This window comes from Culicoides brevitarsis, chromosome 2, assembly GCF_036172545.1.
Source record: "Culicoides brevitarsis isolate CSIRO-B50_1 chromosome 2, AGI_CSIRO_Cbre_v1, whole genome shotgun sequence".
Classification (NCBI taxonomy): Eukaryota; Metazoa; Arthropoda; class Insecta; order Diptera; family Ceratopogonidae; genus Culicoides; species Culicoides brevitarsis.
In genome coordinates, this window is record NC_087086.1 from 30,120,248 (window position 1) to 30,147,269 (window position 27,022).

The 27,022-nt window shown below is 32.4% G+C and overlaps 5 protein-coding genes across 7 annotated transcripts in view; 3 read left to right on the forward strand and 2 right to left on the reverse strand.

Annotated features, from left to right (window-relative positions):
• Positions 1-1,739: 1,739 nt before the first annotated feature.
• LOC134830459 (probable peptidoglycan muropeptide transporter SLC46) lies at positions 1,740-3,802 on the forward strand. The gene is made up of 2 exons (XM_063843958.1): positions 1,740-1,907; positions 2,086-3,802. The coding sequence occupies exon 2, from the start codon at positions 2,140-2,142 to the stop codon at positions 3,610-3,612; it is 1,473 nt and encodes a 490-aa protein (XP_063700028.1). The 5' UTR covers positions 1,740-1,907; positions 2,086-2,139; the 3' UTR covers positions 3,613-3,802.
• LOC134830460 (pre-mRNA-splicing factor 38) lies at positions 3,747-4,859 on the reverse strand. The gene has a single exon (XM_063843959.1). It carries the CDS (start codon positions 4,811-4,813, stop codon positions 3,836-3,838), a length of 978 nt encoding a protein of 325 aa, XP_063700029.1. The 5' UTR covers positions 4,814-4,859; the 3' UTR covers positions 3,747-3,835.
• A 64-nt stretch (positions 4,860-4,923) lies between these two features.
• On the forward strand, positions 4,924-5,869 carry LOC134829539 (kelch-like protein 22). Its single transcript, XM_063842639.1, has 2 exons — positions 4,924-5,075; positions 5,131-5,869. The coding sequence occupies exons 1-2, from the start codon at positions 4,971-4,973 to the stop codon at positions 5,857-5,859; spliced, it is 834 nt and encodes a 277-aa protein (XP_063698709.1). The 5' UTR covers positions 4,924-4,970; the 3' UTR covers positions 5,860-5,869.
• On the reverse strand, positions 5,852-7,767 carry LOC134829537 (solute carrier family 35 member C2). The gene is made up of 3 exons (XM_063842638.1): positions 7,637-7,767; positions 7,258-7,557; positions 5,852-7,196 (listed from the first exon to the last, which is right to left on the reverse strand). The coding sequence occupies exons 2-3, from the start codon at positions 7,507-7,509 to the stop codon at positions 6,156-6,158; spliced, it is 1,293 nt and encodes a 430-aa protein (XP_063698708.1). The 5' UTR covers positions 7,510-7,557; positions 7,637-7,767; the 3' UTR covers positions 5,852-6,155.
• A 1,749-nt stretch (positions 7,768-9,516) lies between these two features.
• LOC134831830 (uncharacterized) overlaps positions 9,517-27,022 on the forward strand; it is a 43,412-nt gene continuing 25,906 nt past the window's right edge. For 2 of the 3 annotated variants that reach the window (XM_063845655.1, XM_063845656.1), the window contains exons 1-2: positions 15,662-16,136; positions 20,953-21,979. In XM_063845655.1, the coding sequence (XP_063701725.1) occupies positions 21,866-21,979 (114 nt within the window). In that variant the 5' untranslated portion in view covers positions 15,662-16,136; positions 20,953-21,865. Of the gene's footprint in view, positions 10,100-15,661; positions 16,137-20,952; positions 21,980-27,022 lie in introns of those variants that run through there. The other variant, XM_063845654.1, reaches the window with a different exon arrangement.

Consider the following 27,022-nt stretch of genomic DNA (forward strand, 5'->3'; position numbering starts at 1 on the left):
TTGGTAGGCAAAATTTTTTTGAAAAAAGTAAAAAATATCCCTGTTTTAGATTTTTTTTCAAAATTATATCAATTTTGTTGTCTAAAAATAATTTTAAGTTCCTTGAAGGTGAGTTTTTGAGTTCCTGTTCGAGAACTATGATAATTTCTTTGACTTATTTGACTCAAAATCCTTCAAATTTCGTATTTTTCATCATTTCAAAGAGTTTTTAGTAGAAATTCTGTTCTAAAAAGTCAATTTAAAAAAAAAACCAAAAAATTTGTAAGAAATTTCCTTTTATTCCTCAATTTTTAGACCCTCCTTTTCTGAGTTGAAATGTACAAAACGTTGTTGCCACGAATAAACGCATCTCCGTACTTATTTTTGAGTTGTCCATTCACATATTCCTCCGTTTGATCCAAAGCAATGTTCATGTAGCCATCCAAACAGGCGAGAACTCCACGATAATCGACTCCGGAATTGAGTTTCACGACCACTGGACGTCCATGGATTTGGTTGATGAACTGCGAAAGAGCTTCTTTGCGAGACATTTTACTGAAATTCAAAGTTTTTCGATTAAAATGAGTTCTTTGGAAGTAAAAATGAGGATTTATTTACCTAATTATTCGATTTTTTCGTGAAAATTTCAACTCAATGCGGCAAATCGTTTTGATTTGTTGTGATGTTTTCTTCTGATTACAAAGTTCAAACGAAAATTACTATGAGTTGGAATCAGGGAAAGACTTTAGGTTGATACAATAATAAAAAATGTTTTAAATTTCATAAGTTGAATATTAAAAATGAAATGTATTTACAATTTTCTTGAGAATTTTTAAAAATTCCTCATATTTTTGTATGTAAAAATTTAAAATTAACTGAGATGATTAAAAATTTATTTTTTTCTTTAAAAAATTTTTAAAAATTAGTTTTTTGAATTTATTTTAGTAATATTGTTTTTTTTTATAAAAATAATATATGGAAAACTCATTTGTAAAATAAAGACGTTTTGTCAATAATTAACAAATTTGCCAGCTTTGAAAAAAATATTCGCATAACTGAGATGTAAATCAATACCACTTAAAGTTCAACCTTTTACAAGACGAAATTTCTAAAACAATGACAAAAACAATAAAGCCATTAATACAAGGCATTAATTATTTTTGTGTGACGATACAAATCTCTGCAATTCCTCTGCTTTGGAAGGAAAACTCCATCCCATGAACATTTCTGAGGTAAAATTTGTGAAAAGGCGAAGTTTGCACTCATGCATCATTTAGGCTCAGTTGAAGCGGCAATGAATCAACGGCAAATCAATCGGCAAACGATTCACCATAAAAAATGTTCTCGTGACGTTATCCAACCGATCTCAATGCACGATGAGCAAATGGCGCTCCCAATCTTTCTTAATTGCTTTTTTCCACAATAAGGACATATCTTCTGTTTCAATTTTTTTGAATTTTTGCTGTTTGCTTACTTGATGGGAGTTTGATAGCTTTTAATTTGTACAAAAACGAACATAAGTAATACATTCCCTTATATTTTACTTACTGCTTTACGTACTTTATTTGAAAAGTTTCGATTTTTACCTGAAATAATTTCTAATTATGTATAAAATTTAATAAATATTATAATATATAATAAATAATTATAAAAATAGATTAAATTTATTTAATTTGATTGAAAATTTCTCAAACAAAAAAATAATCAGAAGAACGAGACTGGAAAAATTTTTCATATTTGTCTCGGCCTCAAGAATTTTATTTACTAAACAAAGACGGAGTAAATCTCTTTTTAATAATTTCGATATTTTTTTTACATTTTTAACCAATTAAAATTTTAAAAAGGCAACTATTTAAACCTGAAATCCTGTGTAAATGGAGTCAGGTAGCTGATCCACGTATCATTACATAATCGAAAATCCATTATTGGTACGAAACTTTCTTCTTTTGTTATTTTCAATTAGTCCACTAAGCTCGTAATCAGAGACCTTCGAACGATACTTTTGTGACAAAAAGTTACAATTTACTGATAAGAAAACTTCAATTAATCTATTTGCATTCTAATCAAGTCGCAACAAGATTTCTAACGTTTCAATTATATTTTCAGTATCTGTGATTATTTTAACGTCAAAAGGAACATAAACGCCCCTCACGCAGCAAAATGAGTGAGCCATCAGCATCAAGTTCTGTGGAAACTCTCGCTACTGCGTCATTGGATGGCGATCAACCGTCACGTCGTTTCTTCACTTTGGAGCCTGTGGTGCTTTTACTCTTCTTCGCCTACAATTTGGGAGCTACTGTCTTCGTGGATCAAATAATTTTCCAAGTTTGCGTGTCCGAGCTCAAGTATAATTTCAGTGATTGCGTCGTTTTGGGCACAAATAATGAAAGCGAAGCCGTTCAGGATCTCGAAAAACGCGTGCAACCCTACGTCACCGATCTAATAATGACAAAATCGCTCGTCGAGGCGCTCGTTCCTGCATTTTTGAGTCTCTTTATTGGACCATGGAGCGATATTTTCGGAAGAAAACCCATAATTACCGCATCTTTGCTGGGATTTTTCCTCACATATTTGCTAATTTGCATTTTGTGTGCGTTTTCAGACGTTTACATCATCAATCCGTGGTATTATGTACTCGCATCGATACCCGTAGCGACCCTGGGCGGTGTTTGTACGATGATAACGGGCATTTATTGCTACATTGCGGATATCACGACGGAAAAAAATCGCGCAGTGAAGATGGGTGTCGTCGAAGCCGCCTTATTTGTGGGACTTTTGCTCGGATCTGGGCTCAGCAGCTACATTTACGCCTTAACAAACACGACAACAGTCTTTGGAATCGCCGCAGGAGCCGTTTTAATCGCATTTTTGTACACAATTTTCTTCATTGAGGAAAGCAAACAGATGAGCGAACTCGATTCTCGTGCCTCGATGTTCCGCGAGCTGTTTCGACTCGAACTGGTACGCGACATGTTTGCAGTTTGCTTCAAACGGCGTCCAAATCACGATCGCGCCATCATTTGGATGGTCATGATATCGCTCGGATTCTCAATTTTCATCATGGAAGGCAATCAGCAGGTATTTTTCCTGTTTGTGCGCGACAAGTTCGCATGGGACGTCCGAAAATACACAATTTATGCGACAACTAACACAGTTTCGCTCATTTTTGGTAACTTGATCGCCATGTACGGCTTGAAAAAGTTCTTTAAATTGTCAGAAACGACTTTGGCGATCATTGCCTTCTCGAGTTGCTTCTTGGATTCGATCATTTCCGCCGTGGCTTTCATCTCGTGGCACCTTTATCTGGGAATTGGACTTACTTTGCTCAAAGGATTGGTCTCCCCCATGTGTCGATCCATCCTGGCAACCACTTCGGAGCATTCCAATACGTCAGGAAACGAAATTGGCAAGTTATATTCGTTCACAACTTCACTTGAGAGCCTTATGCCGATGGCAGCTGTCCCACTTTACACGCAAGTTTACAAGGCAACGCTGGAATCGGGCTTTCCAGGTGCTTTTAATGTCATTTCGGCAGTAATTTATGCTGGAATCATCGTTTGCATGGTGCTTGTGAGCGTTTTTCAGCGATTCTATCATCCCATTAGTTACTCAAATGTTATTGTTAATAGCTAAAAAGTACGTGACACAACCGAATCTCATAAAATAATTAGCTTTAGAGTACAAATAATTGAATTTACGCCGTTTAAATGTAAGAAAAAACGATTTTTTGCACGAAAAACGCCTTCATTCTCTGCTAAAATTAGAAAAAATTAGAATTAAGTATTAAAAGTTCGAATATTTTGAATTATTTTTTATTTTTAATTAATTTTTAGAAGTCAATAAAGTAAATTACTCACTAATACCGTCTTTTACGGTCCGAATGACGCTCCGGAGATCGTCTACTATGTCTATCGTCGTAATGTTTCGAATATCTTCTATCAGGAGAGCCTCTTCTATCATACATTTTTGGGCTCCGACGTCTTTCGTACTCCCGTTCGTCCCTTCTGCGGTAATCTCTTTCGTCTTCTCGTTCCCTATGTCGCTCCCCACGGTCCTCATGACGCCGTTTTTCGCGTTTTCGTTCCTTTTCTTTGTGCCGATGGCGTCTTTCGCGTGAATCTGAGCGGGATCTCGACCTGCTTCGACTTCTGCTGCGACTGCGACTTCGTTTTTTCTTCTCCTTTTTCGATTTTTTCTCCAATTTTTCGATTTTTTTCGTCATTTCGACGACTTCCGTGTCCGATGATTCGTAATCTTCCTCTTCCATGTCGTCGTCGAGATCTAATGCCGAGACTTTTGGCGGTAAATCGTTATTTTCTTCCAAAACGTGGCGTTTTTGGATGCGAGGAAGAATGATATCGCAAACGCGTTCCTCGCGCAGCAGTTCGTCAATGAATTCGTCCATGTGAATGAGTTCAAATTGCCCGGCGCGATTTTGTCGTCGAAGTTTTCGATTGTCGTTGTACAGGGGCTCGAGATATTTGTAACAATCGATTGCGGAGCCCGTGAGACGGAGGTAATAAGCTCCCAAAACTCGCACGTACTTTAAATCCTCATTTTTGATGAATTCGATGATGATATCTTTTTCCGGTTGGATTTGGAGCATCTTTAGAACTAAACACAAAAAAGGCGTCGGTTTGATATTTCCGCCGTAGACGCCGCCAATGTAACGCAATTCCATCGCTTTATCGACCAAGAGCTCCGCGGTCAAGGCAAAACATTGCTCCTTCCAATATTGGCAGTCGTAGATGCGGGAACGGATGATTTTCTCAACGAGGTACTGCGGATTTGTCCCGTGAAGGTTTTTTGCTTCCTTTACTGTGCGATTTGCCATTCTTTAGTGATTTTTTTTGGTAAAGAATGATTTTTCGGCACCAAAACGTTTGTAAACAAAACTAGAGGTTAGTGACGGATTTCAGAGGAAATCCATAGTGACGATAAACAACCAAAAAAGCTCAAAAGACAAGAAATTGTTGAAAAATTGAAGAAAAATGACTCAAACAACCCTTTCTTGGGTCGAATTCAGGGATCACCTGCAGGATTTGTGCCACGAATTGTACAACGATCAACGGATGTTCACAGATTGTGTCTTAAAAGTAAGTTTTCTCTCATGAATTTTATTCTTTCTAACTTTTAAACTTATTTTTTTAGACCGAAGGAAAGGAAATTCACTGCCATCGATCGATTTTATCCTCATCAAGTGACTATTTTAAGCAAATTTTTGACTCTTATCCCTATGAATCGCTCATTCCCGAGATAATTTTACCAGAAATCTCTTATAATTGTCTCAAATCTCTCATTTGCTTCATCTACAAAGGCGAACTTTTCATCGATTGCAAGGATTTGAACGATTTGTGGGAGGCAGCGACGTTACTTGACATCAAAAGTATCAAAATCATCCTCGATGGCTTCTTCTCCCAAAGTCAAATGCCCAGTTTAGATGATACCTTAGACGCTTTGGTACAAGATTTGCGAGATACGGACACAAATACCTCTAATGTAGTTGATGACAAGCCCGACGAGGTTCAAGAAATCCAAATGGAACTCATTGACGCTCTAATTCCCATCGTTCCTGTGGTTCAAAATTTGCCTGAAGTGCCAAAAATTGCTCAAATCGAGGAATTTTCGATTCCAGTCCCGGCTAAAATTGATAAAAATGTTAAAAGGCTCCAAAATTTCCAGAAAAAAGATCGAAATCCCGTTCAATCGTTGCGAGAAAAGGCATTGGCGTATCAAAAACAACTCGAAATGGCGATCTGTGAATGTAAAAAAGGCGCTTCTTTAGCGGAGTCCAGTGAAAAATACGGGATTTCGCAGGAAATTATCTTTAGAAATATTAAAAACTTTAAATTGCCGCACATTAAACCGCCGGATAATTAATAAAAACATTTTTCCATAATTTTATTAGTTGTAAACGTCAATATTTAAGTCCACATTTCGTTATAAGTTTCTAAAAATATGTTTTTTTGTTGAGGAAACGCTCGCAAGTGTTTCGGAAAGTTTGAATAAGTTAACAATACTTGATAAATACGTGACGCGCACGTAAAATTGGTCAGACCATAGTGTTGGAATGTAAAGTTCGCAAAGGTTTGAGCGACAATTAGTAGGTTTTAAAGTAGGAAATTCACATAAAATCACAAAATTTCTTAGTAGGTGTCCGTTTCGTCGTCCGTTTGCTATCTGCGGGGGTCTCGACGCTTCAAAACATCGTAAATAACATTCGAATCTTCGTTCTCGTTCTCGTCATCGGTCTCGGAAATGTCGAAATTTTCACTTTCGAGCAGCGAGGCTTCGTTACTGGTGCCAGCTTGACGACGTGCGGCACGTGGATACGTTTCGTAGCATACTGACGACGTTTCTTCTTGTGCCTTGGCGTAACTGCAATATTTGTTTAGCACGTGACAGACGATGCCGCCGAGACACAAACACAATCCAAGGACATTTACGAGCGATAACGAGTCATGATTGAATTCTATCGCGAGCACAAGTTGACAAATCTCCTTAAAGATCCCCACGACGCTCAGCGTGAGACTGGAAGTGTACGAAAGTGTCAGAAATTCCGACAATTCCATGATAAATGCAATAAAAGCGCCTGCCGAGAGTTTCATCACCCATTCCATGATGACGTCTTGTGGCAGGGAATCCAAAAAACCGCTGCTATCGACGAGTTTTCGTCCTTCGAAGATCACCGTGATGGGTAAAATGCTCAAAATCATCCATGGTTGCATGTGATAAATCATATCGACGGGATTGTGAAGTCCCAATTTGGATTTTTGCATTATTAGTTGTGCCAAACTCCATCGGAAGCCACTCATAAAGGACGCGAAAAGGATCAAACAGAACCCAATGAGGTTAAATTGCGTCGATTTGTACGTAAACATTGTCAAACCGCCCGAAATCATGACAACAATCGCCATCAGGAACCAAGATTTCCGTTCCAAACCGAGCGCGATGGCGAAAATTAAGATAAAAATGATTGTCGTCGACTTGGTCATCGTATAAAGTGACACTGTGACAAGTTCCAGACCCCACGAACTAAATCCGATGTCGATGCCGGCACACAATCCAGTGGGAGCCATTTTCTGTACGGAAGTCCTCCAATCCAACATGACGCGAGACTTGCCGGTGATGCATTTGTAGAGCAAACGAACGATCGCTGCCAAGATAAATTTTGTTATCAGGTGATATGAAGTCACGAAAAGAGGAAATTTGAAGCGCTGCAAGGAAATTTTCATGAAAATCATGGAAAAAATGAAAATTTTACTCGAATTTTCTCACTTTAAAGATCCACTGATTGTAGAATGTGAGTGTGATTGACAAGACAAAGTACGACGTGATAACAGCTGTTGTGATGCAAGACGTGTAACAAAGCAAATCTCTCTTTCCGATCCCGTGCATTGCATTTCCCTCGTTCGCTGTCGTGATAATTTCGACTTTGCCCGACTCCCGAAACGCCTCTTCGTCGTACATTTGGTGATGCGACGAATCGGGATCCTCTTTGTGGATTCTTTTATACTTTGGTCCAGCCATTTCTCTAAATTTACTCGCTCGATTTTCACTAATTACAGGTTTTCATGTCTGCAAAACCAAAATAGATTATGTGGCATTAATTAAATTTTTTGGATTTCTAAAATTTTTTTAAAATTTTTTTTCGTACCTTAAAATTACTTCCATATGTTACTTCAGCTGTTTGCGTGTCACTTTAGTTAAATGTAGGCAAATGAAACGATAAAGGATGTCTTAATAATACTAAATATTTTGATGATTTATGCGCATGTTTACTTTTTATTACCGTAAAGCGTTACTTGTTGAGTTTTTTGTTTGTTGTCTGTCTGTTTGATGATTCACGGAGGTAAGAAAAGGCGAGCAAAAGTGCATTGGCGATAAAAAAGGTTTTAGAAGTGTCAAAATTGAAAGTTGTTATTTGAAAAACCTACGAAGGGATTTCCGTTACAATTTTTTAAATAAAAATTTTGGACTAAAATATTCTCAGAAATTTTAATATTTAATTTATTTTATTTATTTATTTATTTAATTTAATAATAATATTAAATTTATTTCAAAGTTTTCAAATTAATATTAAAATTAACAAGCATTTAAATTTTTTAAAAATCATTAATTAATATAATAAAAATATTAAAAAATATTTTTTCAAAAATTATTAAAATATTAAAATGTTTTTGGAGAAATCTTAATTTAGGAAAAAAATAATTTAATTAAAAATTCAGGAATTGAAACCTTTAAAAATAAAAAAATGCTAAGAAGTTAAAAAGCTTAAAAAAAGTTTTTAAAAAAGTGAGGCTTAAATTTTTCATGAGAAAATTAGAAAAAAAATTTAAATTGTAAATCTAAAAATTTTACGAAATTGTTTAATTTTTGGTACACTTTGAACCAATTTTTTAAATTAATTTTTTTAAAATTATTTTTTTTTAATTTTTAGCCAATTTTGAATTGAAAAGTTTCAATTTTGTAAAGAAAAATAATAATTTAAAAAAAATATAGTTAAAAAAATTACTATTATTAAATATGTTGAATGTTAATATTTAATATTAATTAATATTCAAAAAATATTTAATATTAATTAATATTCAAAAAATATTTAATTAAAATTAAATTTATTTTTAATAATTTAAAAAATTATAAAAAAAATAAAATAATGAAAAAATTAAAAAAGAAAAATAAATAAATAAATTTTAATTAAATTTTATTAAACAAATTTTTTATGAAAATATTTCAATATTTTTAGAAAAATTTTTCTATTTAATTTATTATGAAAAATCCTTAAAAAAATTAGAAAAATGAAATTTTATAAAAATTCATGACAAAATTACTATAAGAACTTTCATAAGTTTTCCAATAATTTTTCAAAATAAATAAATAAATTTATTAAGAATCATCTTCCGCAATTTTCCGCTTCCTTTTGCATAAATTTTTATCTCGCATGTCTTCGTCTTTTGTCATCTGCTTTCATCGCATCTTCATTCCGCTCACGTTTCGTGCCATTTATCTTTACAACTTGCTAAAATGTAGCTAAAAGTTCTTCTACCATGTGATTCATTCACGTTTTTAATCTACTTCATTTCTACAAAATTGCACAAGCTTTCACATTTCGCCGCGTCGCGATAAGAACAAATTACTCAAAAAGCACTCTATTGTCGATTGCATCATGATTTTCCTTGAATTCTAGTTTATTGAGGTCTCGTATCATGAGTTAAAGCTCAGTGAAGCCTCTCCTTTCCTCGCACACAGAAAAAAAAGGTACAACGACGACCATCGACTTTCGTATCAAATTTAATTCAGCTGTTATAAAATATAAAATATACCACCATCGTCACCACACCAACAATTCAGTTCGTCGCCGCACGACACACAGCCTAACACAGCAACTTACATTCAGTCGTGCAACGTCTCAATGGATTGGTCTTGTATGTAGAGTAGTAGTTACAAACAAAAAAAAAAAAACAAGAGGAAAAATTTTTCATATGCGGCAAAATAAAATTTCGAAGCTCAGTCGTATTTTGACGTGCTTTGCATGAGGCAACGCATTTTTGGGCTCAGCTCGCATTTTCTCTCAAAATACGGAACAGATTTTATTAATTTTTGTGACGGCTTTTTAAGAATAATTTTTTGTGTTGCGGGAAGTTGTTGTAAAAGACTTAAAACTGACGTTGAATTTAGTGACAAAAAAATAAATCAAAAGTGAGGACAAAACACTTTCAAAAAAGTTGTGTACACGTTATTACTTAAATGACCAAAAAAGTTGCTTTTGGTGTTCTACGAACGAAACCACAATATTACAAGGTGTGTCGTATTCGTCGATGTCGTGTTGAATGACCTTACCACACGCTTAACCAAAATTAATTCAAAAACCAACAGAAACAAAGTAAACAGAGTGATAGTAAGCGCAAGCAGCTTTTAATTTTTTTAATTGAAAATGTTTCCGCACACCACGTGCATGCTCTTCAGAAAAGCCACGACAGACTCCGCTGAGCGGCGCAACGACAAGTGGGTCTTATGTGCACCGCGCAATAAAGACTCCTTCATGATTAAATTGCGTGATAAGAACGACGATAGTGATAGAACAATAAATAATGGGGATCAACAGCGGCAACAACAACAGGTGAGTCAATTTCATTCGATAAGAATTGTTTTTCCACTTTGATAAGTACTTTCTGCCACACGCCATAATTGTCACATAACGAACAACAAAAAAATCAAAGCCCTCATTAATTTACTTTAAAAACATCGATTTTTTTCTGTGGTATAATATACTATATCGATTCACGTGAGTGACGTCGAGCTAATTGTTTTATTTTTAATTCCCCCGTCGTGTCGTCGATCACCGCCCGTCGACATCGTCACTCGACGATTCTATTTATTTATGTTTCAAATTTGTCAATTTTCTCAAGTATTTGTTAATTCGTTACTCATTTGTTTTGTATGTGATGCAGATCAATTTGCGCCTTTCCTCTTTATCTTTCCAAGTGGATTAATTTAATTTTAATGAATGATTAGAGGTCGCTTACTAAGTTGCGACTTGCGATAAGCCCTTGCAATGTTGTGTGTTGTTTATTTTAATATAGCACTGCATGTTTATAAATAAACGTGAATAAATAGGTAAAAAAAATTCTTGATCCAATTATCATGTCGTAATCGAATAAAAAAAAATTAGCGATTTTTAAATCTCCATTATGTAAATTGTTCTGTTTTTGTTTTGCCATCGTATTGTTATAAAATTATGTAAGGCGACAATGACATACTTTTTAAATGGAGCTGACAGCGGCCAATTATTTTGTTTCTATTCTTTCGCTTCTAGAAGAAAAAAAAATAACGTTTGTGTGGAAATTTTATCGCGTTACATCTTTTGTATCTTGAAAGATGAAAATGTTGCTTGACCTTGTACCTTTATGTATACTGTACGTTTTGAAACAATAACTCTCTTCTATATTGATTTCTTTACAAGAAGAAATTATGTGTTAGAAAAGTGATCATCATAATGTTTAATGGGTCTGTCTGTTGGTGAATTTTATTGAAATGTTAGTCCTTCTTAATTTTTGAGTTATAACTTATCACTTTTTATGAAAGTTTCTACGTTGTGAGTAGAATTTCTTTGGGCAACTGCTAAATCTTCCTATAACATTGAGCTATATCGATAGTTCTCCATAATGGTATCTTACCAAAATTCATATTGATTAAACTCAAAGGTCTACCTTTCGTTATTATTCTCACCTATTTGCTTGATTTGTGTTTAAAATGCTGCTATTTTAACAAATATGTCTCTAGATTAATTGTGACTGACCTGATACTTACTTTAAATATGTTCAATAGTTATAAGTATATGTCGGTAAGCCGATTATTGTTTTCTTCTGAAGGAAATGAGTTTTTTTTAGAATGTTTCAGCTCTGGATATTCTTTCAATGAAATATGTAGTTATGGTAGGACTTAAGAGTTCTCCGTATACTATTCTTCATTTAGTATCAATCCTTGCCTTCTATTTCCTTCGCTGTGACTTTTCGTATCACAAACAGTTTATCCATGTTGTCTTTACTACTTTTAAGATTTTTTGTTCATTAATTTGAATATTTCTTTGTCGACAAAGTCCTTAATGTTAAATGTTTAATCCGTGGTTTCCTCTATGGTTTCCTATGGCAAAAGTCCTATGTTCAATATCTTTATAGTTTTTGATCAGTATTTGCTGAAAAAAATTAAACTCCAAATAATTTAACTCAACTTTAATTGAGAATAAAAAATCATAAGTAAAAGCTTACCTTTTATTTAAAAAAAATGTCACAAAATGCGCTCAAATCTCCTTCGACTATCATTTCACTGAAAGGCTTTCTTCTTGTTCTACCATTAAAAAAAATTTCAGTTGTAATAAACTAAAAGTGCACCTTGAATATGTTTCGTGCAAAAAAAGCCACTGAAAGCACTTTTTTGTACCTATAATGTTTGTGTGTTAATATTGGATGAATAAAACGTAAAAAAATAATCGACCCGCATATTTTTTGGCATAGTTTATTCGAATGTAATGTTACGAAGCCTTGAATTGATTGTCCCGAATAAATTTGAATGCATATAAGTTTACTCAATGGAGTTGCCTGGTTGTTCTCATTTTTTCCTTTCTAATTTATTTTTTCGTTGTTCAAAATTACCCAACAACTGCGAAATTGGTTAAAATCAGGAAATTACCACTCATCCCTTCATTTTTATTGCTATCTGTCTGCAAATACTACAAGTCGAGCCGAGTCATGTCAAGTAAACTAATTAACTTTACATCCTGAATAGAAAACATTTTTTTTTGTCAAAACCTCGTGCGCCCTTAATAGTAGTACAATAATTATCAACGTCGTAAATAAATCAAGATGTGCTAAAACCTAAATAAATACATGTATCTACTAACAAAAACAGCGAAATGTTACGCGAAAGTGCACCGATGGATGAGTTTGTGCATCGTAGCGTCGCGCTATTTCACACAACAACAAAAAAACAAGCTTAGAATGTCCCTGACCTCTATATCTAACAACCTAACAACATGACATTCGGTGAGTGTAAACAATTTGAAACGTGTGTGAGTTTCTGTGCAACCAAACCAGAAGAAGGATGTTTTTACGACGAACACAAAAAAAAACAACAAACGTTAAAGATACACATAGGGGTTTCGCTTCGAGAGACGCAACAATTGTTCATCATTACACACATGCTCGTCCGTTTGTCGTTCGTTCGTTCGTGTCCATGCAGGAAAAAAGTTGAGACATGCGTACAAGAAAAGGGGGAAATGCAATATTTTTGCAAGTAACGAACGAGAGATGTCGATCATGTCGATTACTTTGCAACATGCTGACAGTTGGCATGCAATGGAGATGTTTGGCGGAGCTCAGAGACCATTTCGAAATTTTCCATTCGAGGGAATTTGCTGGAAGGAAACTTCTGGCAAACGAATGTATTTATTTACATCGAATAGAGCAAGTTTCTTGTCAGGTCAAGTCAAGCAAGTTTGATTTAGTGCCTATTTATTACTGTGTTGTGAATGGTTCATGTTTCGCAGTAGTTTTAAAAATTGGTAAGAAAGTTGCGATAATTTTTTTGTTTTTTTTTTTAATTTACAGGAAAGATTATGTTTATAAGTTGATTTAAGACTAACAATGCATCTGAGGTTTGAAACCCCTAGATATTGTGCAAATAAAATAAGAACTTAAATTTTAAATGATAAGACTGATGCAACTTGAATTGTCGAAAATTGAGAAATTAAATGAACCCAATGCACATTTAGAAATTCTGAAAAACTGAAATTGAAAGTCCATTAAAACTTTGTAACGCTATAACTCAAGTTCTGTTTCACGAATCTCTTAGGAGCTTTTTGTAATGAGATTCTATTGACTTAAGGAAGGTTTTGACGCAGAAAAAATGGTAAAAATCCTTGAGTGAATAAGAAAAATCTCCAAATATGAAATGTAAGCTTCATTGCATACTTCATGAGCACAAATTTTAATTTTACTTCAAAGAAACATCAATTTCATACTGAAAAGGTCAAAGCAGTCCAAAAATCCTAAATTAAAAATTCTGGAACGAACCAAACGGATTTTAGACATTTTTTAGTGCATTTGGGTATATTCAAGTACCTCTTTGACATACCCGATTTCACTAAAAATGCATAGAAACACTTTGGTTCGTTCTAGAGTTTTAAATTTAGATTTTTTGGACTACTTTAGGCCTAACTAATACAAAACCATCAAAAAATCTCATGCCATTTTTTTTTGATGAAATGCTGATATCAGGTGATGTGTCTTTTTTCTATGTTAATTGTCTGATATTTTCCATTCTTCAAAAAAAAACGAAAAAAAAATTTCGAAGAAACTTTCGACAAGTGGAACGAAGTCTATGGGTCCAAAAGTTTAAAGTAAAAAATGATTTCTTTAGTGAAAAATATGACACTTGTCACATATTTAAGTTTAAAATAAAATTGAACTTATCCAATTAAATCATTAAAAAACTTACCTGAAGCAAATATTATGAAAGAAAAACCTCGCACGTGCCTCGAAACATTCACACGACGCAAATTTCCTACAAAATACGTTGAAAAGAAGAAAAAAGCTGTAGATAGAGATGTAATTCATTACTCGTCGATTCCCAGGTGAAATTATCTAGTCCGTCCCAGTGAATTGCTGCGTGTCATGCATATTCATAAGTTATTCAACGTACAACATTTTTTATCCATCTCCATGCTCCTCACTCTCTATATATCACTCGCCTTATCTTCGCAGTTATTTAGCATTTGAGATAAACAAGATACTTAAAAACAATTTGCTTCTGCTGAGCTGCCGTTAGTTATTCATTGCGACTCTATGACATGTAATGGAAACGACAACTTATTAAAACAAGCTCAAATTGTTAATTTGATTCCGAAATTTCCATCAAACCATTTCGTACACGAAAAATTTTGGAAATTTTCATGTGAATTTTATATTTATCACTCCTGTGTGTGTAAGTAAGTTGTTATATCATCTCGTAACGGGACACAGAGATCCATACTGAAAAATAGATAGATAGATAGATAGAGAGAGAGAGATAGTAAATAAACAAACATTTTGGGGCTAATTAATTAAGGATATATAATTATTATTACTATTGGCAACTGTTGGTTTTGATTTGCGTTCGACAATAATTATTCAAATATACCTCGGCAACGCAATATTTGGATAAATTATAATGATGTAGTGTATAAATAGTACCTACCTTTGATCCTCGAGCAACCTTCACCCTTTCCCGGCAAAAAAAAAAGAAAAATCTTTTTTAATGACAATTTCTCTTCAATTGACAACGACGCACATCACAAGCTAAAGATACGGAAGTAATTTCATTCAAAAATAAATAAATAAATATAGAATTTTTGCAGCTCTACGAACGAACGAACGCATAATATAATTAAATGTTCCGTAGGTACAACGAATTGCGGTACACACTCGTAAAAATTTCTTATCAGTAAAACTGGATACCGCTCTTGAACTGCGTGGTTACTCTCTTCGTTTTTTTTTATGTGTGTATCGCACGCAGCACGCACGTATCAAGGCCTGAATTGTTGTTCATGGTAACCGTGAGTGACGTCACTCGTAGGTCTATAGATACACAAGTGATAAAGAATCCCTCTAGGAGGGCCTATCAAAGGAATTTCCGTTTTTCCAAGATTTTTTTATAATTTTTTTTTTAATAAAAAAAAATGAAGTTGAGTCAGAATTGATGATGGAGAAGAAGAAAAAAAGTGCATTTCCAGAACATTTGATAGCAATAAAAAAAATGAACGACTGAAGGTAATGTTCAATGACTTACCGAGTCTCTCTCTCAGATGCAGTCGCAGATGATGATGATGATGAACCCATTCCATACAGCACGAAAATTGTCTAGGCCTAGTTTTTTCCATATGTCACACATCATGTGTGTCTCTGTGTGTGTGTGTGTACCGTTCAAAAACTTATCTGGGTTTCGCTGGGAGAGAAATTCGTGCGCATGCATCGAATGTATACACGAATTCACTCAAGATGGCAACCCTAACAACAATCGTGTATGTGTACTAGAAACGGTTCTCTCTCTCCTCGTACGGCAGCGCGATATTCTCTATCAGAACACCGTTCGCTGCTCGAACAAAAACTCAAATCAATGTATTAGTATGTTCACGGTTACGGTATACTCAACAACTCGAGAAGAAGCAGAAAAAAAGGCAAAAAAAGAAGAAATAATAAATAAAAATACATGAAAAAAATTATCAATTGTAGTGAAAAATTTTGTACATTTCGTTACTTTTGGAACGTCACTCGTGAGATAATTCGAAAAGTCTTGCCGTGCTAATGTGAGACTTGCGTATTTTATCCAGCAAAGTTAGCCATTTTACAATTTTTACACACCAAAAAAAAAATCCATCGAGTTTTAAAGTTATACGACTTCTACACACTGACTCGGTCACAAACTCCACGAATGTAGCATAGACCAAACACACACACTTCGCTCCATTCATTGCTGCGAGTGAAATCGAATTATTATTATTATTATGAAAAAAATGTTTTTAAAGTTTTAATCAACCGAAGAAGTGCAGTTTTCCATACCTACATACAAAAAAATAAAATCGTCTTCAGCACAAAAAATCCAGACAGCATAATTTTTGCATCGTACGTAGATAAAAAAAAAATTGACATAAATGGAATCAGAGAAAAAATGAAGATTTATAAAAAAAATATTTTTTTTTATAATAAAAAAAAAAAATGGTCAAGGGCACTCATCTCACAACTGACATCCATCCATCCATCCATCCGAGCGAGCGAACATTGATAAGAGAATTCCTGACCCTTTTTTTTCTTTAAATGAAAACAAGCAAAAAAAAAAAAAAGTTTAAAGACTCTTCAAGGAAATATTTTCTTATTTATTTTGTGTTGTGTGCGCCAATGTACCAACTTTTATTAAAAAAAAAAAAAAAATATGAAAAAAAATTGAGTGAACGTAGCGAATGCATATGGTTAATGGAATGTTAACAATATAATCGCGCACTCGCCAATATCACCGTAGATCTCTCGTGTAGTATTAAAAAGAAGCAAACAGGCATGCTTTGATTAAAAAACATTTTTTTTAAATATATTTTTATACTCACCAGTCATTCAATGCTCCGTACCCGAACGAATGTGTGGCAAAATAATAAATAAATAAATAAATAGATCCGCACATCATTTTATATTCAACTGCTTCAACAGCCACTGTTAATTATTGTTAACTAAGAATAGAATTGGATTTGAATTTTATTCGATTTCGTTCCACACACATCGCATCACATCACAATACGCAGCGCCAGGCACTGAAGCACTTAATGAATGGATTGCTGATGTGAACTGATCACCATATATCGCGCGGAGCTAGCTGGGGGATTGATTAAATGCGATAAAAGTTAATTCTTGGTTAAACAAGCGAGACTCTGATAATAAAAAAATGTATATATTGATGATATATTGTGAGGGAATCGCGTGTCGGGGAGTTGGGTGAAATATGCGCGGGAATTTTGATTTGGAGCTTGAGGGATTTTATGTTGGATGATTGAGATGGAATTGGCAATTAAGGGTTAAAAGTTATTTTAATTGGTCAAAAATTGTCAAATAAGCAGAAGAAAAAGAATTTTTAAAGATTTTTGGTACTAATTTTTTTTTTTCTGAAATCTAAATCATTGAACATTTTTAATAATTTTTTGAGCAAAATAATATAAAATAGGAATAATCTAGCTTCAAAGTCACAAAAATTTAAAAGTTGACGATCGATTTTTAAAATTTTTTTTAAATTACAAGTGACATAATATTATATAAATTGTTAATTTTTCAAATTACCTTTATTTGATTTTCTTAATTAAATTTATATATTTTGTACTTCAAAAGTGTCAAAAAAGAAAATTTAAGCAAATTAATGTAGAATTTTGTAATTTTTTTTAAACAAATCATCTTTTTCACTTATATGAAATGTGAAGAGAAAATTTAAAAAAAAATCTCCGGAAAAAGTTATTCTTGAGAATTCGTCAAATTTTTCATAATTGACTTTTTCATTTTTTTGTATTTTTGAGCTTAAAATCAAATAAATTCTCAATGGAAAATTACTTTTTACCATAAAATCAAACAAAAAACAAAAGAAATTTGCTTTATTTAGACGATTTCTATTGAAATGTCGAAGAAAAATTTTTTTAAGTCACGTGACCAAAATAATTTATGTTTAATAATTTTTATTTTGTGAGATTTTGTTTGATTTTTCTTCACTTTTATGTTCAAATTTGAAAATAATATTGACTAAAATTAAAAAAAAAAATGTTAAGAATCAACATTTAACTTCTGAAAACGTTAAAAAATTACAAACAAAAAATTAAAAAATATTTATTTAACCAAAAAAAATAAAAATATTAAATTTATTCGCCGTAATTTATAAATTAAGAAATAATAAATTAATAATTTTTTTAAATAAAATTTTTTTATTTATTTGGCAAAAATTTTCTTCTTTGAACATAAAAAGTTGATTTTTGGTAATTTTTTATCAATAAAAAATATAAATCATGGGAAATGATTCAAAAAAATTAATTTATAAGGTCTTTTATTTTTTCAAAGGTTTTTTTTTTATTTTTAGTGCGAATTAATATTTTAAGCTTAATGCATTAATTTTAAATCCAAAGCAATTTTTTGATAAAAAAACAAATTTTTAATTAATTGAATAATTCATAAAAACTCATAAATTGACTCTTCCTATAGTCAAAAGTATAAATGATATCTTTTGAATTTTAATTTTAACTTGCAAATCTTATCAAAATTCTCTTTAATTTTGCAAATTTGTCATTATGATTCATAGTAAAAAATTATCAAATATCCTTATCAAAAATATAAATCACAAAAATGAGAAATTTTGATTAACGGTCAATTAAATTTTTAAAATTTAATATATTAACGTGATTTTTTTATGTTAAAAATTTAATTTTTTTCTTAAAAAGTGAAATCTTTTTATGAAACCTCTTCAAAAGAAATTATGTCGCAAGATCTCTTATCAGCACCACTCGTGCGAAACACAAATCCCTCACATTGCGATAAAATTATTGATTTGACGGCACTTTGTGAACCAACTCGCCTCGTCAAGAAGTAGCGAGTTTAGGTAATAAACAGATTTAAATTGCCTTATCCCGTCTATCGTCGTCGTCGTTGTCGTCTCATCTCGCAAAATAAGTCATTTTTGTGAGCAATTGATTTGCATGTAAATTAAGGTTTTTTGTTTCTGTTGTTTTTGTTATAAAATAAAATATATTATTTATCATGCCGTGCCAGTGCCATATACGAAACAGTTTTTAAATGATATTGCGCATGCAAACGTTGTTGTGTTGTGTTGTTGTTTGAGATGCGATGTTTTGTGTTTTATTGTGATAGACGTACAAATTACTCGGCAAAGTACTTTACAAGATTATTAAAATATTTCTCGACACTCGTTCTCGCTCTCAAGCCTCGCAAATGAATGAATGTAGCAGATTGATATGACACAATGCACCTTTTCAAGTGTATTACATCATCGAGTAACGTATTTGGATTTTTTTTTCTTCTGTGTGTAATTATTAGTATTATCAGTCGTTCATGCAGTATTTTTAGCAAAAGGCACGAAGATCAAACGGCAGATCATCAACATCATTGAATTAGTTATTTAACCTACTTAAAATCACTCGCAGCTCTTAAATAATAAATATGACGACAACATAACTTTATTTATTTACTTTTATGAAATGAGAAAAAAAAATTGAACAAATTGCTCGCTTTAACGAGTTCCAAACAAATTTGTTTATTTGTCGAGAAATCTCTCTCGCTCCAGGAAAATGACGCGATGACAGTGATGAGTTGCTGCTATATTTAGTTAGATAATAAAAAACAACAATTAACCGAAAAATAAGGAAAAAAAGTAATTGTCGCAGAACTTGCATATCGATCAAGAGCCGAGGTGTTAGTGACAAGTGTTAGATAATAGCCTGATAATAATGATGAAATAATTGATGTGTCTGTTTTGATTGTAATTGTGGATTATTACCATATTTATAGACAATTACAAACAGACGACATTGTAAAATAAAAGACATGATCGACAGAGTTCACGATTTTTTTGCAGCAATTTGCAGCGATGCTGATAAATATAAAAAAGTTAAGGTGCGAACAAGTAACTTTTAGTTGACATTTTGTTTGACAGATGTCACTTTTTTATGTCTAAGAGACAAATTTGAAATTAAAAATATTTGAAAGTTGAAAGAAATTAGAAAGTTTTGTTCTAAATTTCTTCAAATTTGACAGATACTTGACTTTTTTGACAGCTCTGACAAATTCTGTTTATGTCAAATAATTGACAGGTTTGAATTTGACATAAACTGAATTTGTTAGATTTGTTAAAAAAACAAATATCTGTCAAAATTTAGCTCAATTAGAATTATTAGAGATCACGATGGTGTCCTTGTTAATTTTAACTTAACTGTCAAATTTGACTTTTTAGTAGTTCTGTCAAAATTTTGACATATATTGAAATTTTCTGAAAAATTAACTGAAAGCAAGATATCTTAAAACTTAAAATTAAGAGAGAATGTTAAAACTTTCTCCTAAATAAGAATCTTTAAAAATGCCCTTGACCTAACTTCAGCTGTCAAATTTGACATTTTAGTGGTACATCTGTCAAATTTTTAAAAAACTTAAAGTTTTCTGAAAACTTATTGTTAAGAATGACCTAACCTCAACTGTCACATTTAACATTTACGTGGTACATCTGTCAAATTTTCGACAAAATTAAAGTTTTCTGAAAACTTGAAAGAAAGAAAGACAACCAAAAAGTCAAAATCAAGATAGAACTTAAAAACTTTCTCCTTAATAAGAATCTTTAAAAAGTGCCCTTGACCTGACCTCAACTGTCAAATTTGACATTTGACAAAACTAAAACCATAAAATGACAAATTTATGTCAAATTTTAGTTCATTTTCCAACTTTTAATCAGTTTTGAAAGCTCAAGGTACTCCAAAACTGACATCTCTATTGCAATTCGTCGAAAAATCCCTCAAAACGTCAAAAAAGACCTAACCTCAAAACTGTCAAGTGCCTTGTCAGTTTATGCAAGTGGCCAATACTTCCCGTTAAAATCAATCATCTTTCATTATGGAAAAAATGAATTTCTTCTGTAGTTTTGCGTGTTTTGTTCTGTCAATAACTGTCAATCCGTCAATATCCATTCAAAAAACTTTTACTTGCGAGCACCGTTAAAACCTCATCATAAATCAACTCGCAAATGGAAAAGTTGTCAGTTTCGAGAGTGATTGGCAACGAACGATTCGATTGCTATTCAATGGGTTTTCCAAGCACTTGAAGAGATTTTTTTATTGTTATTATTTTTCGTTGTCGTCCTGTTTCTGATTCCATTTATGAATGATTTTTTTTAACAATAATTTGAATAAATCCTCAGATCATCCGAAAAAATAATCAAAAATATTTTAAATAAAAAATAATGATGGAACAAAGTTTTTAAAATAAAATACAAAATCAAAAAGTGAATGAAAGTCGGGCAAAAACGACAAAAGTGATAAAAAAATTAAATTAAGAGAAAAGTTTTAGCAATGACTACTACTGCCAGTGCCAGTGATGGTGAAGTTAGTAATCAACATGTGTTGTGTCATAATAACTATTATTTAGATGATCTAAATCTTCGTCCGTTGTTGTTGTTGTTGTCATTCGTTGTTGACGACGATGAAACATAAATAGTAAAAATAACTTTTTTTTTTGCACACACACACAACACACCGCACACCATAGAGCGCCATACCGCCGAGAAACATGTGTACCAGATGATATATCAATTTGAAATGCTGAAATGATAAACGATAAAAAACTAAATTCAACAAAAATATTTAGATTTCGTTCTGTGTGCGTGTTGTGATGGACGTTCAACGTTGGTAGTAGTGTGCAAATTTCTTGCAAACAAAAAAAAAATTATTTAAACACAAAAAAAAATATCATAAATTATCAAAAAAAAAAACTGTAGCTGGCAAATCGATCACAAAAAATCAATCACAGTGGCAGCCGTAAGACAACAACCGCAGCACCAGCAATCCAAATTGCCAAAAGGTGCCATCACCACAACGTCAACGGGTGAAGGCAATTTAGCGGATTGTGACATTGTCGCGATTCAACCGGTGAAGCAGCATCAGCAGGACGTGGTTGTTCGTGTCAACACGAGCAAGACGACGCCACAAGGACTAACATCGACGACAACGACGACGACGACGAAGAAGAAGAAGAACAGCAGCAACAACTCGAACAACAACAGCCAGAACAGCCACAGCAATCGTTCGTCCGTGGACCAGCATCGTGCGGCGGCGATGCAAAGATGTGGATTATGTTCAATTTTGTCAAATTTACTGCGACGTGCCATGTGCATTGGCAGCAGACGTGGCAGTGGTGAATCCTACTATCAAGAATTGGCTGAAGCAAATGTGAGTAGAAAAGATTTGAAGGTTCTTTTACTTTTTCGTACTCCTCATTTTCTTTGAAAAAATAATAAAAGGCTTTGGTTTGCTCAGGAGAAAAATTATTGTCTCCCTGAGTACTAAAAGTTCCTTGGAAATTCTGCAAACTAGAAAAAAACTTGAAAAAATTCAATTTTCAAGCAGTTTAAGATATTTTCACAATTTTGTACTCCTCATAAATTTAAAAAAAAGAACTTAAGGAAATGTTTTGGTTCCTTGAAATTCTCTTGAGAACTTCTACTTTAGAAAATTTTTAAAAAATCATGATCTTCAATTTAAAATATTTTCAATTCAATGGAAGAATTTTCACATTTTTGTACTCCTCATGGCTGAAATTATAGAATAAAAAATTCTATATGGAAATATTGTCGGACCTAGAAGCTTAAAATTCCCCGATTTTTTTAAAAATTTTAAATTTTCCATGCATCTCTTCAAATTAAGACAGACCTCATTACGAACGAGATCCCTTTTTGAAAAATTTTCCGTAGAAATAACTCAAAATATAATCGCTCAAGTGTTATTTACCCCTTTTAGTATTATCGTTATCCATATAACAAAAAAAAAATTGTAGGCAAAGTTAAGCAGTTATTGCTACGACAACGTTGAGCAACAACCATTAAACTTCAAATCGGTCCTTTGCCGTTCTTTTATCTCTCCATGTTGCGACACAACATAACAAGACAACAAAAACTGTTTCAAAATAAAAATCTTTTATTCATATTAAAATGTATCGCAAATCGCAAGGATTTTCTCTCTCTTAATAATCCCAGTGTTGAACGTTTTGCGCGTAATTTTTATCGTCGTAATCTGGCTTTGCTTAATAGTTCGCACCTAATTTGGTTTTCTTTGATGCGTCGTGTCGGGAGCTGGAATAGAAGGGATCCTCGTATTCTTCGTACGAGGAGGCTCGGTTGCGTTCGGGTTTCTTGAAGTTTTTGTTTCTTTCGTAGACAAAAGAGTAATCTTCGGTGGTATAGTGCGAGTCGTCGTAGAAAGGATGATCGTTGACGCGGAAATAATCGTAAATTTCTTTGTATTTTGGACTCGAAGTGGGTTTGTAGTAGTCGTAGAGTGATTTTAAGTTATATTTTGGTTCATGGTAGAAATATTCGTGAGTGTCTGGATAATGTTTGTGGTAATGTGTCTCTTCGTAATGAACAGCATGATTGTAATTTTTCTTATTTTGATCAAATTCTGATTTGTGAGATGACTTTTCATACGATTTTGAGTCACTTTGGTGATAATCTCCAGAATGTTTCTGTTCAAAATCAGCAGCAGGCTTGAAATTTTTCTTGTTTTGATCAAAATCTGACTTATGATATGACTTTTCATGTGATTTTGAATCATGATCTTGGGAATGTTTCTCTTCAAAATCTGCAGCTGGCTTATAATTTTTCTTATTTTTATCAAAATCAGACTTTTGGAATGCTTTTTCGTTTGACTTTGAGTCATAATTTAACTTTTCATTGCTATAATAGGGATCAAAATGATGTTCTTTTTGCTTTTCTTCATAACGAGGTTTCGATTTTTCATAATCCGAATATGAGTTCTTGCTTTCATGATCATAATAAGAATATTTTGGTTTATAAACAGGCATTTCATAGTCTCTGTAAGATGAAAAATGATGATCTTTTGGAACATAAACTGGTCTTTTATCCTTCGAAGAATCTTTTTTGGACTCGAGATGCTCATAAAAGAGATTTAAAGAATGATCTTGAGGAGTTTCATGACTCTTTTTCTTATCATCCGATTTATGGCTTGACTTTTCTTTAAACTCTTCTTTGGGATAATCGTAATACGGAGCTTTATAATTTAATTTTTCATGCTCATGATGCTCATAGCTTGGCGCAGAATGCTCATAAACTGCTTTCTCTTGAATTAAAACAATTTCCGGCCTCTTATGTTTTGATTTTTCCTTTGAATCCTTCTTGTCGTTCTTATATTTCTCAGTACAAGCACAATCGACATTTTCCAGCTGGATATTGACTTTGTCAAAATGAGGACTTGCTGCTTTCAATATTTCCACAATTTGTTCCGTCGTTTTGTCGTCTTTACGATTTACATTTTGGGCCAGAGTTTTGTGGTCCAAGGTGAATTCTTTCGTTGGAAGTGCTTTTGTGAGACTATTCTTACCGCAAGTGGGACATGGGCAAGGGCAAGGATGTTCGTACGTTGGGATACCTCGATGATACGAATTAAGCGCTAATTTATCCAAATTTTTGTGAAGTTTCTTTTCTTCTTTTGTAAGTTTTCGATTAGATTTTTTCTCATCTTTGGATTTTTTCTTTTTATCGTCGACACGATGAATTTTGTATTTATTCTTGAATTTTTCCTCTTTTGGCACATGAGTTTTCTTTTCTACTTTGGGTTTTTCGGATTTTTCAGGCTTTTTGTGGAATTTTTCTGGTTTTTTAGTTTTTTCAACTTTTTCTTGTTTCGGTTTTTCCTTTCGACTTAATCCAACTTCATCTTTTACCTTTTTATCCTTGCCCTTATTCCCTTTCGGGCGCTTTTTAAGTCGTAATTTTAAACTTCCATCAGCTTTGTATTCCTTTTTTGTTGCTGCTACCCCGACAGGTCCTTTTGTTGTTAAATGTGCATCAATTATTTTATCAATTTTGTTTGTTAGTTGCCGTAGTTCGCGATCGCGTTCAACTTTTCTCGAATCCGTTCGAATGACGAAAATCGCGACGAGCACCGAGATTAACAAGTACTTTGTTAACCACATTTTACGAGTTCACTTTCACATTTGAGCAGGGAAATGCAAGTGCAGAACCTTTAATAGAACCTTCTATATAAACCTTGAGCTTGCTTTGAATTTTAACACGTTTGCGAGTATTACGCCACGTAACAATACGCAGAAATGCATAACAAAAAAGAAGCAGTGGAAAAAAACATTGAAATTTTTTAAAATTTTTCAAAAAAACAAGGCGTCTCCACTGAATTTTTTTATGTGTTTTAAATTGGGTTCCCATTGTACTCGAGAATTGAACGTATTTATTGTCAAATTTAATTGCTGATAAAATGAAATCGATACAAAAATAAAAAAAAATACACGACGACGACATAAATTTAGCTTCGTAAATCACATTCTCACTCTCAGCTTGCATGAATTGTATTTTATTTTAAATCACGTACGAATAAAATTTCGTACAAGCAGAGTAGAGGTAACACGAGCAAGCCCTAAATATTTTTTTGCTTATGTAAATATTTATATTTTATCGTACTTTTTTTTATTGTCTGTCGATAACTGACCTGCGATCAGAATTGCTTTGCTTTTATTGTCGACTAATTTAATCGATAACGACACGATTTTTTGTTTTGTTTCAACAATTTTTAATCTTTAAGCGGATTAATAGACGACCTCCATCTCAGCATTTTTTGTTTTGCGTTCTGCCATTATCACGAAAAATTCAGCACGTTGACACGACGACGAAGAAGAAGAAGATCCAATAATTTGGACGATTCCCAAGTCGATACACAAGTTTAATCAAAAATAACTTCGGCAAGCGACGACCACGTTGATAAAGAAGCTCTAAATAATGTTGCCTAATAATAATACAATTGGGACGGTGACGATGCCGATGTGCAGTATTATTTGTATATATGAAAACTTGACAAATTGAATTTAATGTTACTTTTATGAGATGTGTCGCGCGATGGAGGTGTCTGGTATTTTTCACGCGTTAATTTTCGTGAAAAAAACAAAATAAATTTTAATTTATTTCGAACAAATGGCGAAAATATTGACAATTGTTTGTACTTGAGAGTGAGTGAGTGAGAGAGAAAGAGTACAGAAGTCGTTAATTTATTAATAATTTTAAATGGGTTTGACGACGAAAATATGGAATTCCAGACCGAAAATAACTTGCCGCAGAAATAAGTTTGGGAATTTGCGTCCTTCGAACAGTGGCGTAAGATTTGAGTCGTAAGTTAATGTCTCAAGAGGGCTCATAAAGTTTGATTTTCTTCGAATTTTATTACTGTCATAACATTTTTGAAGCAAAAAAATGACAGTTATTGTAAATATTATTTAATAAGATGATTTTTAAGAAGTTTTTCAAGAAACAAATATAAAATAATAGTTTGAATTAGCGAAAAAGCGATTTTCAAATTTTTAACGGTCATTTTTTGAATTGACATTTACGAATTTTTTAAGTTTTTCAAGTAAAAATTGGCATTTAATGAAGAAAATTAAATTAATTATTAATTAATTAATTAATAAAATTAAATTAAATTATTAAATTAATTAATTAATTAAATTAAAAAAAATTAAATTAATTAAATTAAATTAAAAACTTTTTGTAAAATTTTGTCAAGATATTGACTTTTTCGAATTTTCGTTTATTTTTTTTTTAAATTATTTAAAATTATAGTTTATCCCAATTTCAATGAATTCTGGTCTAAAATTTGTTTTAATAGAATAATCTTAAAAATTAAAGAAAATAAAAAATAAATTAAAAAAATAATTTTAAAATTAAAAATTTTTTTCAATAGATTTTTAAAAGTTTCACAGAAAGTTTTTTATATAATTTTTTAAAAATAAAAAATTATAAAAAAAAATAATTTTAAAATTAAAAATTTTCTTTTTCAATAGACTTAAAAAAGTTTCTTCGAAAGGTTTTGATATAATTTTTTAATTTTAAAATTATTTTCAAATAAAAATTGTAAATAATGATCTAATTTTCTTCAAAACGAAAGAATTACTTAACATTTATCATATAATTAGCTCCACGTAACTCCGTTTTTACGCCCGTTGCATCATTTCATTACCTCCGCACGTCTCTGCTGCACGTCATTTTTGTTGTAATAATAATAATAATAATAGGCAACGAACGTTTCGTATATGTCGACAGCAACGTCAACGACGAACGCTCGTATATATATTGAATGTGAATAAACTACCTTCAAATTCTGGGCCATATATTCATTTAAACTTATTTACATAAAATTAAAATAAATATGTAAACACTTAAAGAAACGCTTCGATGTTACTTTTTTTCTTCATTT

Bases quoted from the DNA above. Each gene is read 5' to 3' on its own strand.
- LOC134829539 (XM_063842639.1), top strand. From the start codon at position 4,971: ATGACTCAAACAACCCTTTCTTGGGTCGAATTCAGGGATCACCTGCAG. The intron at 5,076-5,130 runs GTAAGTTTTCTC...TTATTTTTTTAG, and splicing joins TCACAGATTGTGTCTTAAAA to ACCGAAGGAAAGGAAATTCA.
- LOC134829537 (XM_063842638.1), bottom strand. From the start codon at position 7,509: ATGGCTGGACCAAAGTATAAAAGAATCCACAAAGAGGATCCCGATTCG. The intron at 7,197-7,257 runs GTGAGAAAATTC...ATTTCCTTGCAG, and splicing joins ACAATCAGTGGATCTTTAAA to CGCTTCAAATTTCCTCTTTT.
- LOC134830459 (XM_063843958.1), top strand. From the start codon at position 2,140: ATGAGTGAGCCATCAGCATCAAGTTCTGTGGAAACTCTCGCTACTGCG.
- LOC134830460 (XM_063843959.1), bottom strand. From the start codon at position 4,813: ATGGCAAATCGCACAGTAAAGGAAGCAAAAAACCTTCACGGGACAAAT.